Raw genomic sequence first — 15,531 nt, 5'->3', positions numbered from 1 at the left:
GCTAAGTACACCTTTAAAGTACGCTCACGTAGGTAAACTTAGGAACTGGCTCTTTCATACCGAGGGCCACGCACCTTTTGATATTCCGTCCCTTTCGCGCGGTTCAATGGAATAATAAAAACCCTACGGGCGCGACTATACTTGCTTCTTCATCCATTGGAATCTTGTCGACGAGCTGTTACGATGGCCAGTCGAATGTTATGTAAGAACTTGGAGTTAAAAAATTACAATTTACAATGTACCTTTAGATTGTAACAATGTAACTTTACGATGTAACTTTGGGATATTAAAAAAATCGCGAACGAAAGAGATGGGTGACTCTAGCAATGCTATATTCCATTTTGCAGAAAGAAGAACTGAAATTGGGAGGAATCGACGATCGTAGAAATTCGAAAGATGCAATTTCCCGCGTTAAGAAAAATTTGAAATTGAAGAAAGAAAAAGAAGAAGAAATTAAAGGAAAATTCTACAATCGAAGGAATCGATAATCGTAAAGACGTAACTTTCTATCCTTTTAAAAAGAAAAGTACGGATCGAAGAAGCCAACAATTGTAAAAGTACAACTTTCTACGTTTCTAAAAAAAGATCTCGAATCGTAGAAATGAAAATTGTAAAAATACAACTTTCTACCGTGAAACTTGAAATTTTCTAATTTATACAGTCAATTAGTAATACATAGTTTGATAAACTGAGTACGCGTACGTTGAAACATGGTAACTCGATTAATCATATCGATTTTCCTAATCGGTTTACCGTAGCCAATAACAACGTAAAATCGTGATATGCGCCGGTTAAATCGATAATTTCACGAAAGTATAAACGCGATCGAATTGAATGGCCGCGTAATTAACGGTCATTTGCTCTTTTACTGGCCGTTAAATGTCAACTAGATTTCTTTTCCTTTATCACCTGTCGTTCTCTTTTTCGTTATGGATCCTACCCAATTGAGTAAATTATCGGGATTCTGCATAATTGGTTTTGACTGTGGGTTCACGTAATCCTTCGTTCGACACGTTGTAATAATTATCTTTATGGTATAATGCCAGCCCCACGATCGTCGAGATCGTGTCATAAATGAGAAGTTGTTATTGAGTACGTGACTCGGCTGTTAAGTAAATTACCAACGTGATTCTATAGTGGTTCACCTTTTTCATTCGAAGAAATTTTATGTATATGGACGTTGGAACGAGAGTACTGCGGACATTTAAAACAATTGTGTAAGATAACGCGTGTATAAAATAAAAGAGCGAAGAAGAAGAAATTGAAAGCAGAAGCAAGGACGTTATATAATACCAAATTTAAGTGATCATAGTACAAGAATACGTATATTGTGAAAGAAAAAATACAAGTGAAAAAATAAAAAGAAAAAGAAACAAGAAAAAGGAAGAAAAATATAAAAATGGGAAAGAAATTCTGGAATTGGAATGCTAAAACCTAGACGATTATACTGCATAAATCTAAACGATTATATTGGAAGTATCGTAAAGAAGAAATGAAAGTGAAGAAATAAACCAGCACAAGAATAATAAAGATAAGTAACACAGAATACTAAATATAGAAGAAAACAAAGAATAATCTGTAAAAGGCAGACGAGAAAATAGGAGAATGTAAAAAAAAAGAAGAAACAACAGCAATAACATTCTGAAATCTGAATGATTATATAGCGATATATAAAACAAAATTTTTCCAAAAAAAAAAAGAAAGAAAATGAAGGCGGAAGAAGAATCGAAATGTCTAGAAAATTCCGGTTATAATTATATAAGGATAGAAAATCTGAAAATTAAACAAATTCATCCTTAGTGACGCGTTTCTACAGTGTAGACTTATTGATTAGAGGCATCTCGATAATTAATGGCGCTAAATGCGCGTGACATCCAATCAGCTCTGTGACGTATAAGTATATTAACTGCTATGTTTCGTCTTCCTTTCGAAATTTTTATGTAGCTTCATAGATTTGAACTCTACAGGCTTTTAAATTCCATCTTGTCATGAGCGATAACTATGTATTTTAAAATTAAGCCATTTAATTTTACTTTACACTTGAACCGTAAAAAATACAGAGTGATAGCTCGATTTCCTAAAAAAAAAAGTCCTCGAAACAAATTTTATCCCTTCTATTCCACTTATATTTATTTTATTTCACATAGAATAACCTTCATTGCCTAGATATATTATCCATTCCAATATACATATTTCAAATAGATAGAAACCTAACGAGGCAAAGAGTTTAAAAAAATACAACGATGATATTAGAATTGAACCGGAAACGTATTCCATAATTATATTCCGGTACATGTAAAAACGAGCTCGATTGAAACTCGTGTCTGGAGGTTTCGTGTGTGTCGTAACAGGCAACGATTTCATTCATTTCGCGACCAGAAAATGAACCTGCTTCGTCGTACGTCGTCGGTGGCATGCGCGTCGAATGCAAATCGCCTAGAGGGTCGAGCCGAGCTCTCGAAATGCCTGCATCATAATGCCGTAGAACGCGGTAACTCGTTGTTGGCTACGGGATATCTGGAACCGGTATCAACCGAATGGTGATAACGTCCGAAACATTTCTGTACTCGTTTGTCATCGTACACGCACCGATGACTATTCGCTTGCTGCATATTAATCTCCTTCTTACAAATGAGACTCTAATCGCCAGTAATTTCTTTAAAATATCCTACACGAAACGAAAATGACTTTTTTTATTTATAATGTTTATAGTATTTTTATCTAATCAACTAGTCTTTAATTAATTTAACTATTTGTTCCATTAAGATATTGTACATGGAATGAAAATAATTTTTCTACGATTCTATACTTCAACTTATTATTTCTTGTCAATTTTATTCTTTCTACATATTTTTTCCTATCCATTTACTTCCAATAATATGGCTTCCAATTGTTTCCTATCATTAGTCGAAAATTAATAAATAGAACAACTGAGAATCCCAGAACAACTGTAATCAATACAAAATAATAACTTAATCCGATTCAATTTAATTCAGTTTATTGATTTTCAATAATATTCCCTCCAATGAATTTCTAACATCGTTCGAAAATTCCTAAGTATCCAGAATAGCTCCAATCCACAGAAAATCCTAACTTATTCTTCGTTAATTCTATTTTTCTCGTTTCCTTCTCTTTCTGTATTTCCAATAATACTGTTTGCAATCTTGTCGACCTAACATCTACGTCTACCATACAAATTACTAGACTGTGGATATATTTACAAGCATGAAATTCATATTTCTATGAGCGCGACTAACATAGTGAACTGGACTTAGGCAAAGATTTGCTTTACCAAATATTAAAACAGGTACTGCACCTGGGATATTTTAAAGAAACCTTAAATTTCCTATAAACGGAGAAAAATCCACCATCCAGGTATAAATTATTATGTCTCTCTCTGCTTGTCGTCCTCGAGATCAAGAAACCAGCCTACCAAGATTCAATTGCTCTCGTTAGAAACCTACCTCGGTTCCCGACAATTACATACAGCCATCTTATAAATTCTAATGCGGTGGCAAGTGCAATTTGCAATAGTTGCACAGCGGGGAGGGAAACGCGAATTCCTAGAGCGAGGTATCGCGTCTAGAATAGCGTTCTACGCTCGTGAATCGGATTATGCAAAAGCTGTCCTTATTCTTAACGACCAGCGCACAGCTTAGAGATCGTTATCTGTCTGTATTGCTGGTATGACTCCGTTTTCATTGAAACGAAACCATCGTAGCCGGGAGAATTGAACGCGAGAGCAGAGGATAAAAGCCACGGAATCGTAATTTCGATCTTAACGACTCTGTCAGTGGCGTAAATCAAGCAACTTCTCGCCGAATAGGACGTAATTCGATTAAATATCTCGTTTCGTAGCTGGACCTATGCTTTATAAGGAAGGCTGGGTTATGCTTTATCGTTTTCCGAGATTTCAAATTTTTCTTTATTTACCCTTAAACATTGTGTTTTATTTCATTATAGGTAGATATTTTTATTTGTAGAAAAATTCAGACTTTTTTCTATTTTTTCTATCTTTATGGAAATTCTTTCCCTCTCTATTATTTTCTAAGGATATTATTTTCGTCGTGTCTCTCGAAATTACGCGGATTTCGCCTGCTTGTATTTCGTGTTCTATTCGCGGGTCTAAGGATATTTCACCTTTTCTATATTTCTATCCCTTTGAAATATTATTTTCTTCCATTTCAATTCCTACAGGGATTAAATTTTTCGATTTTTATTAAATACTTTAGTATTCGCTTTTATAAAGCTTTCGCCTAATTCCTATTCTCTAAAAAGTCTACTTTTTCCACTTTAAATATCCAGATATCATTTTGTCCTATTTCTTAAATAAATATTTTGCATTTAGATTTTACATGTCTAATATTTTATTACACCAATGTTAGGTGTTATGAAATTTTGATTTTACATTCTCCCACTCCTACAGAGAACTACATCAATCAACATCGTCACGGAAGCACAATTTATTTCTAGAAATTTATTACTGTCTGTCGTTGGTTCCACAGAAATGTCTTTAGTAGCTAATCCATCGACCGTAGCCGAATTGGACACATTATAAATGCAGACGGAATAAGATACACACTGTAAAATAGAAAGGTGTTCGACAGCTCGAATAAGACGAGAAAAATCACCTGGCAAAATGTTAAAATATACAGCGACACGATAAGCCTGTTAGAACTATGCACGTTTTTAAATGATCGATCGTATGACACTGGTAAACAAATACAAATTTAGCCGCTGTGCGAATATGGAATGCACCGATCTTATCGATATCCACCCCATTTTTTTTACTGATAATACCCCGCTGATTTCGACTATAAATTATGCAACGCGATAAAGTACTCAGAAACTCGTCGACGGAGGACAGACCATTTACAACGGCTCCGATTTGATAACGTCAACACTACTTATGTAATCCATCATAATCTTTTTGCTTTTTAATTCTTTCCATTCTTCCGCTCATTTAAGCAATTCCGTGTGGTAAAAAAGACAAAGATTGCTTGGAAGTGGAATATTTGATGATTGGAAAGTATTTTATCTACCGGTTTCGAGGAAGATTTCGTGAGGAAGTTAAACAATTTAACTGATTAGTTTTAGCTAATTTTGTTTAGCAATAGTCTTCAATCATATTTATAAAAATATGGTATTCTTAATATAAAAGTTATATATGTATTGCATAAATGTTCACAACTTCCTGATCTTCAACTTCCGATGACAGAACCTCCAAATAACTTAAAATATGATGAAAAATCGAAAACTAAGGATTAACAACCCAAAGCTACAAATCGAGAACCCTTCGAGCAACCTTCGCCCCTCTAATCGCGTCTCTAACCTGAAAACAAAAGAACGAAGAGACAGCAACGTTCTTCGTTGACAAATGCCATGAAAAAAAAGGAGAAACACGCGTACTGTGTCGAAAATAATCGTCTCGCGACGAACCCGAAGAGACACGCGCGGAATTTATTCGAAGAGCGCGCATAGTCCCGCGGTTGCGCGTGCGTGCGTGCGCAGCAGCCTTTAACTGCGCATGCGCCGTGCCTATACGCGCGCGCCGCGAAATTGACCGACCGCCCGACAGAAAATCTTGTGAATGAGCCGCTTCTCCATTCACTTTTAAACCGGACTCGCCGGAACACGCGCACGGCACCATAGTCACGCTTTGCTGCGGATAGCTGAGCATATTTTTAGATTAATCGCAAATTTATCGGTGGCCTGGTTCGATAAAAGCTTTCAAATTATTTGTAATCTGTTTGTTATAGGAAAAATTGCGCCTAATGATAAACGATGTATTATTGTACAAAATAGATGCATTTTCACAAAGATGTTGTATTAAGTTCTCTAATTTAATCTGATGTATATACATTGCAATTATATAGTACATGTATTATTACATTATATCGTACATCTTCTATTATACGATTAAATTCTCTAATTGAATCAATATACGATTAATAATACTTTAAACGCGATCAGTCAATCAATAAATATAAGTTAATATATAAACAAATCTCCCAATATGTTTCTCGTAAATTCTCCAATGAAGACTTTTCTTTTGCTGTCGTATATTCGAAGTAATTTTTATATAAGCTACATAAACTATATTAATTATCAAGAAAAAGTCAGCAATAAAAAAGAATTTATAAAATGAGATTCGATACTTAAAGATATCTAACTATTCGCAATGAATTAGTAAGTCCAAAGCTTATTTCCTACCACGTAACACTGACATAAGATTCAAACAAAGGGAACTTCAATTACCGGCATATTTTCCTTTCGCGTTACGCTACATTATGCAATCGTATTCAACTTTTTATTACATTGGGATTTGTACATTTAATTTCTCGTCATCGTGCGTTTACCGGTTCGTGCAACTTTCCCCTGTGGCCGCGCAAATATTTTCATCGCCATTGTTTACGCGCGCACGGTTGCCTACTAGTTTTCTTAACCGCCTTATTTGCATTCCCGGAACCTGTGTATCAAGACATAATATGCAAATAGCCCGTCCCTGTGTCTCTCTCTATCGCTTAAGTCTCGAATAGAGAATCCATCTTCGTAGAACCGAGCCTGGTGGCCCATCCGGCGCCTCCTTTCTTCTTATTATCGCTATTTATTATAATTTTCACTCTCCGTTTCCATTAATCTCTTCCGCTTTCTCTATTGTGCCGAGTAATCCGACGTGAATCCTACGAGATTACGTTATTGTTCGGCCTAAGTATACGTGATTCAGAGTGAACGTTAATTTTCATTGTCGTCGAATCAACGGAGGATAATGATCCGTGAAATTTTTTCTATTTGCGAACCAAGCAAATTTCGAGACGCAGACTTTCGTGATACGCTCAAGTATCGTGAAAGTTAATAGAAGATCAAATCAATGTAGATTATCTTTCGTAGAATATATTAACAACGTAGGGACAGGGTAAATGAGAACAAAACAAATGCAAGGATCTTAGAAGAAATACGAGAATGATTGGAAAAGAAGTTTTTGATTCAACCCAGACGCTATTCAGAAACTGCAGAAGAATTTTTAGACGCCGGAGTAGCGCTAAAACCATTAAGTTTAATAATAAAAAGAAATGAAATGTGAATATTGCGAGGTAACAGAATACATTTAAACAATGTGAAATATTCGAAAAGAACGTTCTTAAATCTCCAAATTACGCTAAAAATTGTAAAAAAAAGCAAAAATAAAGCCTATGATATCTTACGCTTTAATCTAAAAATAAATTAAAATCAAAACGCAAGAAGAACAAAAATTTACCAACTTACTAAATTGCTAAAGAAGGAAAGAACAAAATAAATTTCCTAGAAAATAAAGAAATATTAAACGTTCTTCAGACATAATTTTAAAAAGCCAACCCTTTAGATTTTCCATGCTGAAAAGAAAACCTTTGATTCTCCCTATTCCCTGTCCATAATCATCCAAGAATACCATACATCGGGTTCCCCCATCATCAAACACTGAGCAAATTACCGCACGCTATAGCGCATCAGTGATTCATCATCCACCGTTTAGAGGCGAATTTCACGGAGGGTAAGCAAGCAGCTTTCGAAAGATGCGGCCGGTCCTCGATTATCGCAAAAGTGCATCTGGCGAGCGTATCCGAGCGCCTCGGACTATCATCCGACTATCTCGGCTGTTTGTTTCGCGTTTCCATCGAGCTGCAGCGCGAGATCTCACTTAGAATGTCCTCCTCCCTCTTTGTCCTCCCTTCTTCATCTCGATTTCCACGACATCGAACAGCATCGAGAACTTAACCTCGAGTTGAGAATTCAATAAAACTAGTCGTCGCATCGATTGTCGGATAATCGGTTTAAACGGTGACGAGGGTGGACGCGTTGGAGAGAGATGGGGATGAAAGAGATATGGAAGAATCAACCCCTTCTGGTTTAAGATCTACGATAGGTGTATCTCGATATAGATTTTTCAAGTTCACGCTTTGTTTCTTTCGGGTGATTCTTTTTCGATATTTAATCTACGGATGAAGAGCCAACTTGTTATTTATTGATATTTATCTTGATTGATATTTGTATAAACATATTATATGTACATAGGCGATCTTTCGTTTCTTTTGAGAAGAAATTTTCAATCTGAATTTAAATTTCGTTAAGGTAGTTTTAAACGTAGAGCAGCTTCGGAAAGTACGTAAGCGGCTGGGAAAATCACGAGGAAATATATTAGGTTGTCCGAGAAATTTCATAAGGTGATAATAGATGGAGAACAATTTCTGTTTTATATTATTGAATTAGGTATGATCCATTTCGTTCTACTACTATTATTATATTCGTGCATAATTCGATAAACTAATATAAAACAAAACACATTGTGCGTCTATTATTTCCTTATAAAACGAAAAAAACTTTTCCGACAACCTAATATAAAACAGATTGTAACAGATCCTAAAATAATTATACGAAAGTATAGGAGACTTCATAAGGAATACTTAGAACGCGAAATAAATCGAAAAGAAGAAACGTGAAATACAACAGACCTTAAAGAAGCAAAAATCACAGAAAAAGTTTGAAGAACGTTCGAAAATTCTACATTACCCTGTAAGTATCTAGCCGTTAAAATTTGTTGAAAGAAATCGAAGAAAATTTCGAAAACATATAAAAATCTAAAAGAAGGAGAACTTTCTATAAATCCTAAAAAGAAATCTCGAAAGAATAAGAGCTTAACCAGCTAATTTTTCACCTACGATATCCACAATATTCTACAACATTTATATAAAACCTACAATATCTACGAGATCCATCTTCCACGATCTGTGTTTACTTTACAATGGAACAAAGTCTAAATCGTATTATCGATATAATGTATCGCTGCTAGAGACAAAGCCTGACGATTCCATAGGACGAGAATTCGCGATTAAATCTGATCCAAACTGTAGAGATCAGCGCTACATTCGTTGGAAAGAAGTGTCATTGCGTACGGGATTTATTTGTTCGCCTAGCTGCACGTTGATACGTTAATCGCCTCATTTGCCTTTTAAGCGTGTTTTTTTAAACGCGCTAAGGACAGGTGAGTCAGCGTCGCGCTCTCGGAAAATTTATTAAGACTTTTAAGGTAAAGCGACTTAAAAATAGACGTCAATAACGATCTTGCTAAGGATACAGAATGTTTCCAGCATAAATCGCTATTAAATTCGGAGTTATGTATGTTCGATATCTTCTTGAAATATGTCGTTGTTATTTATCGTCGTATTATTTGTCTCAATATTGCTTTTTTGTACTCTCGTTTGTTATCTGAGATAATTGTATTAATTGTGTAACAGGTATTACAATCTTCAAATATAGATCATCGATTACTCGAGGATATTTTATCGAATTTCCATTTTATCGCTTAATATTTCTCTTGCAACTAGACACACATTTCGTGGAAAATATTTCAGAATAAAAAATTCGATAGCTAATAAGAAAATGATATAGAAGAAAGACAGCAAACACGATTGATATTCGTTTTAATAACGATGTACGCTGATATTTCACGTTCTTGATAAAATCGTTGTTGACACATATTTTTACGATTTATATTTAAAAATAAATGACGATAATTTACGAAGAAAAGGATTATTAATATGGAACGAAAAATTCGGATTACGACAATTATGTAATTCGAGGCTACTTAAAATCAGAGTTTGCGTTTATTATTAAGAAAAAATTATCTGGATGTTAGAACAAGCAACACCTAATTGGTTGTTTGACGATCAATCACGCGTAACCGCGAAGGCAAACATTTGCCGCGCTAAATCAATAAAAACGTTGTTCGACTGAGACACCTTCGCGGTAGCGTGTCTTTTTTCATTAGATCAACTCTGAAATAGTATCCTTAGATTATAGATCGATATAATAATTTATGTTAGTTTAGTCAAATGTAGAGTATTTTATATTAATATAAATCATTGTGCTTCTTAATTAGTTAGTATTAACAGAAAATAATTTTATTTTGTATTCTACGCGATAGGGATTTCTGATAGAAAGAAATTAAATTATTAAGAATTCCAAAATTAAGTAATCCAGCCCCAAATTATTATAATCTCCAATGGCCTGATAATACCAGTTCAGACGTTAGGAGCTACAACGTTGCGTGTATTTAAAGTACAATCATCGAGAAGCCTATCGTCTATCTCTTTTCGCGGCTTCCGAGATAATACAAAAAATCGCTGACCTGTCCCTGCCACACACTGTTCGATCCATCAAAATTTTGATAATCCATACAAATATACGTTCAACGTACACGAATACTATTCTACACTTCTTTATTCAAACGCCAATATACGCAACTATATTACATGCATTCACATTGTATAATAAGCTATGATCGCATTATTCGTCATGATATCATCACATTGAACTATGTATGTATACACAGTGTATACTGTAGGAATTATTATATTTTGTATATGTAATCTTAGTAAGTAAGTAGTATATTTTGTACTGTAATCTTAGTAATCAGTCAAGGTTTCTAATGATTTAAAGAAATAGCTAAAAGAAAATCAAAACAAATAATAACAGAAAATTTAATTAGGTCGAGAATGGTCGTAACAAAATGAAACACGTAGCAAGGTTAAATATTAATGGATTAAGGAACACCACTTAGTTAGCTTCAAAGATACAAAAGGAATTTTGTTGCATGTTTTTTTATACTTCATATGCGTAGAATATTGTTCGAATGAGAATATTTTGAGATTCATATAAGTGACAAAGTTACAGTGCTTACAAGAGCTACGTGTTAGGTTAGGTAAATTGTTACATTAAACTAGTTTTAAATGCAATCTTTTTGAAATCATGCTTTCTATCCTAACACGCAACAGATATTCGGAACGATTTATTTAATTAATAACAAACTTTGATATATCACACTTCGTGTTTTCTTCGATGCTTCTATTAGTGAAATTTTTAGATACTTTCAAAGATTATTCCTTCTAGAATATAGTTTTCAATAGAAAGTCAACATTTTCACTTGTCCTTTGAAATGATTCAAGAATCATACACTACACACGTTCTTGAGAATATATTACAATGTAACATAAAAGTTTTTCATTTTTTCTCTGTTAACACTTCTACCAATTGACAAGATTTTGCCAGACATGGTCTCGTAGACAACGTTTAATAACTCCGCCATTTTGTAATTTTGACGAATACAAATCAAACTGAAATGTTTTCTAACGACAATCTCAATATTTCGCCGAATAGCTAAGTATGTATTTGAGATCCAAGAATCTCAATTTAATCTATCTTTTTAGACCTACAAGATGACACGTCTAAAAAAACCGTTGTTAATTTGACGATCGACTGTGACCGTTAAATCAAACGACGCAGCTGACCGTTGCGCTATGGAACGATCGCAAGATACATAAAAAAACGCGGGACAAAAAGCTACAGCGCAATACTGACCAAATAAATCAATAAACACTTGATATTTTCTCACTCACCTATCAGTCGTGTCCACAAAGAGGAAACCTTCTTCACGTATCCCTGACAGGCACACGCGACAGCGAGTGTCGCATCGACGAACGATTTAATCCCGAAATCGTCTCGATTAGTCGCGCGCGAAACCGCCAATTATCATCAAGGCGATCGCGACGTATCGTCTCGAACTAGTCCTGTGTTATACGATCGATTCACCGGACATCAGCGGAGTGACAGTTCTCACTTCGATACGGTACGATGCCACCGAGACAAAAGCTCGATAATTACCAGACCAGAGGATACGTCCGTTTTTGCGCGTTTCTGTATCATACAATTTTTTTTCCTGTCGCGTCACGACGATTTGTTTTCAATGCACGATACCGTTCACACCTTCAGGGGGTGCACTCAAACCCCACACTCACGCGTCGCGTCCCAACTAGAGACTAAAGCGCCTAGTTACTCTCCACCCGTATAAATGCCTCGCTGCAGCGTGAATGTAGTCGTAGGTTCGGGAGCTTGGAAGGGAATATTGTCGCTTTCTTCCGTTACGGGGCGCCATGGTGTTGCTTACGACTCTGGGAGAGAAACGATGGAAGAGTGGGAGACGTAGGTAAAGAAGATCTAAGAATTATAGAGTAATGTTATCGACCGTGAAAAACTGTAGATTTTAGTTGGTACTGATTTTGGTAGCTTATAATGTCAAATAGGCAAAATATAACCAGAAATGGAGATAAAATAAAAATTAAAAAGGTTGGTTTCGGTAAGTGCTTACTCGGACGAGGTATTTGTAAAGATATTGTTTATCCACAGTGGTTAAGTAGATATGTCAGATTTCTTTATAGCTTATGAGAGATAATTTTAACCCATTAAAAAGTTCATTCCAGTTTAAATTCACATTATTGAATTCATATTGCAACCATGAAAAGGTATTTAAAAAATTTGTTCACTACCTTTTTTGATTGATTCCTCGATATGTAGATATTTTAACAATCTTATAGGTATTAATTATAATTTAATATGCATTTTTGCAAAATTTTTTTAATAATATTGTGTAACTCTAATTAATTGATTTTAGTAAGAAATTTGTTACCAGTAATTATTAGTAAGTTACGTTAAAAGATATTTACTACTCTATAGGGAAAATTCATGTACCTAACATCTCAATCACTAATTAAGAGACAAAGTCCATGTGAAAACGTAATTATCAAGGCTACCGTAGCTTTGATGACTACTTTTTCGTGCGAACGACAGGTGCATCGAGTATATACGAAGTTACGTTATGGGGAATCGCTATGGAAACCCATAAAATGCTACAGTCGACCAATGGAAGTTGAACGAACCTTGATTCGTGTACTTTGACGTTAAATGTCAAGCTCAAAGGGTTGCTAAAACCAAGTTCTCGGTTCAATTAACGTCCATTTACGGATAATTAATTACGTCAATGAGCGCCAATAGCGGAAATAGTGTTAAAATGATGTACGATACATCGAAGAAGAAAGTGACTTCCGCTCAAAGAGATTTATATATCAGACCACTATTAAGGTTGAAACAACAAGAAGATATTCTTGATAAAGGACTTATTGGTGCGATTGAAAACATGAAAATAGACTCGAATTTGTTACGGGATATTATAAATGAACACAAGGAATTGTCATTGAAAAGGTATTTGGTCATATTTTACTTTAGCAAATTTTAATTAAGATTCGAATATTCCCATTCCTAAATAAAAGATAACTTTTCATAGTATAAGAGCAAAGGAAAAGTAATAGAAATTTAATGACTCTTAATATTTTGTGCATTAATATTAATTTACTATATGGCAGACGAGACTTTCTGAGCACTATGTACAAAAATATAAAAGATATTACTTCTGAATTGGATTCTGCGAAACACGTGACGAAAAATCCAGAAGATTTACAAACACTAGGTAAATATAAATATTTCGCAACCTTCCTACTATTATGTTTATAATAAACAATCTAGTTAGAAGATTAGTATCTTTTGTAATAATTTTATAGCTATAAGACCTTTATACATATTTTCATTTAGATGTGAACACGTACAAATCAAAATTGATCAAACTTTCGCAAAAAATGCAGGATTTCGAGAAATCTTGTCCTATTGAAACATTAATGGAGGAAGGAACTGCATTAAATACTGAAGTACATGAATTCGAATTTAATTTAGATAAATATGAAAAAGCACAGAAAAATAGGGCACGTTTATCGTTATTATGTAAAAGTAAAATTGAAAATAGACAACATAATACAGGATGCAAAGATATAGACGATTTTCATGCTCTGGTTGCAGTAACAGGTAACGGAATTATTTGTTGAACAATTATAAAATTAATTAAACTTTTTACATTCTTTAAATCATTTTTGGCCAAATCATAGTTTTCTATAATCATTATTTAAAAATTCCTTAAATTCAAGGGAACATGAAAAAATTATTATTGACACGCTTGACATCTTGTTTCAATATTATACTAAAGATTTTCTTCAGATATTAAATGTCCTTTTCTTGGTTAAAACGAAAATGGGACTGGAACATAAAAAGATTTGAATATCGCAGGAGTCACTTAAGACACTCAAAAAGCCATTTAAACACTGGAAAGATCATTACAAAATTTTCTAAATTTCTATAAATATGTAACAGGACACACAGAAAATTGGACCATGGAGGATCATCTGTTTTTCTTGAAAACGCGAAAAAGGTGTGAAAATATACCAGCTCTGGTTGCAGCGATCCAAAAAAAATGTCCAGATCTATCTACTGAAATTATAGTAAACCACGAGGCGTGGTACAAACAATACACAGATTTACGAGAAAAACAGAAGGCAGCTGTGAAAGAATGGCGTCAAAAGAGGGAATCAGAAAAAAAGAAAAATACCGACGAAATAGAGAAAGAAATCGGGAATCGTTACGAGGACGAAGATTTTCTAAATGAAATCCCCAGAGAGAAAGCAACATGTATTTTAAGAAAAACAAAATCGTCTACAACGGAAACCAGAAGTACCAACAGCAGTGCCAGTTCGACCGAAAGCAAGAAAAAGGAATTGATTAAAAAGTGGAAAATGGAAAAAGAAAATAAGCGTTTGATGGACGAAGAACAGGTAAAAATGCAAATGATATTGAAGAGGAAAATAGAGCAAAATAGGAGGAAGAAGCGTAAAGAAAAGATCCAGGAAGCTCTGGAACAATATAAAAAGAAGAAATCTTTGGAAAATATTTTAAGAGAAAAGGATGAACAATTTAAAGAAAAATGTACATACGATGTAACTTTGATCAAAGCATTTAGGTAAAGTTTATGCAGAATTTATAACAAATTCGAACATTAGAAACAGGACAAAAAGTTAATAGAAATTTAGTATATAAATCTGTATAAATAAAATTAAGTTAAACGAATAAGAGACAGAAATTATGTTTGCAGAGAGCAAGACAAAGAGTTTACTAAAAAAAGAAAAAATTTAATTCTACGTTCTAAGAAGCCAAACAAATGCGAATCGGTGAATATAAGAAGGATAGAGCTCGTAGAAGCAAGGAGCTATTCGACATTGTTTGATACTACAAAAGTTTGGAGAGAAAAATGCAGAGTGGAAGATTCGACAATGCGTTTTAACGAATTGCAATATATCAAGGACGTCCCAAAAATGTGAGTAATCGGATAAATTATTAAACTGTTTATTTATTTACATATGGATGGTATTACAGGTGTATCCGATGGAGGAACGAAGAATCGGAGGATCTAAAAATCTAACAAGAAATATATCGATTAAAAAATGTAAAAGACGTTAGTATAAACGATCGTGTTATCGTATGCCTAATTTATTGTATATACTCGTACAAGTTTTATCGTTTACGTGTAACTTGGTAACTAACGCGACTCAAAATACGTATAAATATACAATTTTGTCATTGGTAAACTTTACATCATCTTTTTATAACTTTTAAAACAACGTCCAGCAATAAATCATGCAATTTATGATAACCCGAATACAACTTAAAAGGTGTCTATCTTTTACTTAAGGAAAATACAATTATTTTCATTAACCCTTTCATGATCGATGTTGCGTTCCCACGAAGTTTAAATTTCTTCCATTGAATTCTAATTTCTTCTTT

The 15,531-nt window shown here is 34.1% G+C and overlaps 2 protein-coding genes across 3 annotated transcripts in view; one reads left to right on the top strand and one right to left on the bottom strand.

Annotated features, from left to right (window-relative positions):
• LOC100740651 (GAS2-like protein pickled eggs) overlaps window positions 1-11,868 on the bottom strand; it is an 88,886-nt gene extending 77,018 nt beyond the window's left edge. For both annotated transcript variants that reach the window (XM_003488025.4, XM_012383519.3), the window contains exon 1: window positions 11,433-11,868. The gene's annotated coding sequence lies outside the window, so the exon portion shown is untranslated. The remainder of the gene's footprint in view (window positions 1-11,432) is intronic.
• Window positions 11,869-12,666: 798 nt separating this feature from the next.
• LOC105680512 (coiled-coil domain-containing protein 112-like) lies at window positions 12,667-15,383 on the top strand. The gene is made up of 5 exons (XM_024366342.2): window positions 12,667-13,071; window positions 13,233-13,336; window positions 13,459-13,725; window positions 14,068-14,710; window positions 14,843-15,383. Exons 1-5 carry the CDS (start codon window positions 12,851-12,853, stop codon window positions 15,066-15,068), a joined length of 1,461 nt encoding a protein of 486 aa, XP_024222110.1. The 5' UTR covers window positions 12,667-12,850; the 3' UTR covers window positions 15,069-15,383.
• Window positions 15,384-15,531: the final 148 nt, after the last annotated feature.

The sequence above is a fragment of the Bombus impatiens genome, unplaced genomic scaffold, assembly GCF_000188095.3.
Source record: "Bombus impatiens unplaced genomic scaffold, BIMP_2.2 scf_0217, whole genome shotgun sequence".
Classification (NCBI taxonomy): Eukaryota; Metazoa; Arthropoda; class Insecta; order Hymenoptera; family Apidae; genus Bombus; species Bombus impatiens.
This window is presented reverse-complemented; position numbering and strand designations above follow the sequence as displayed.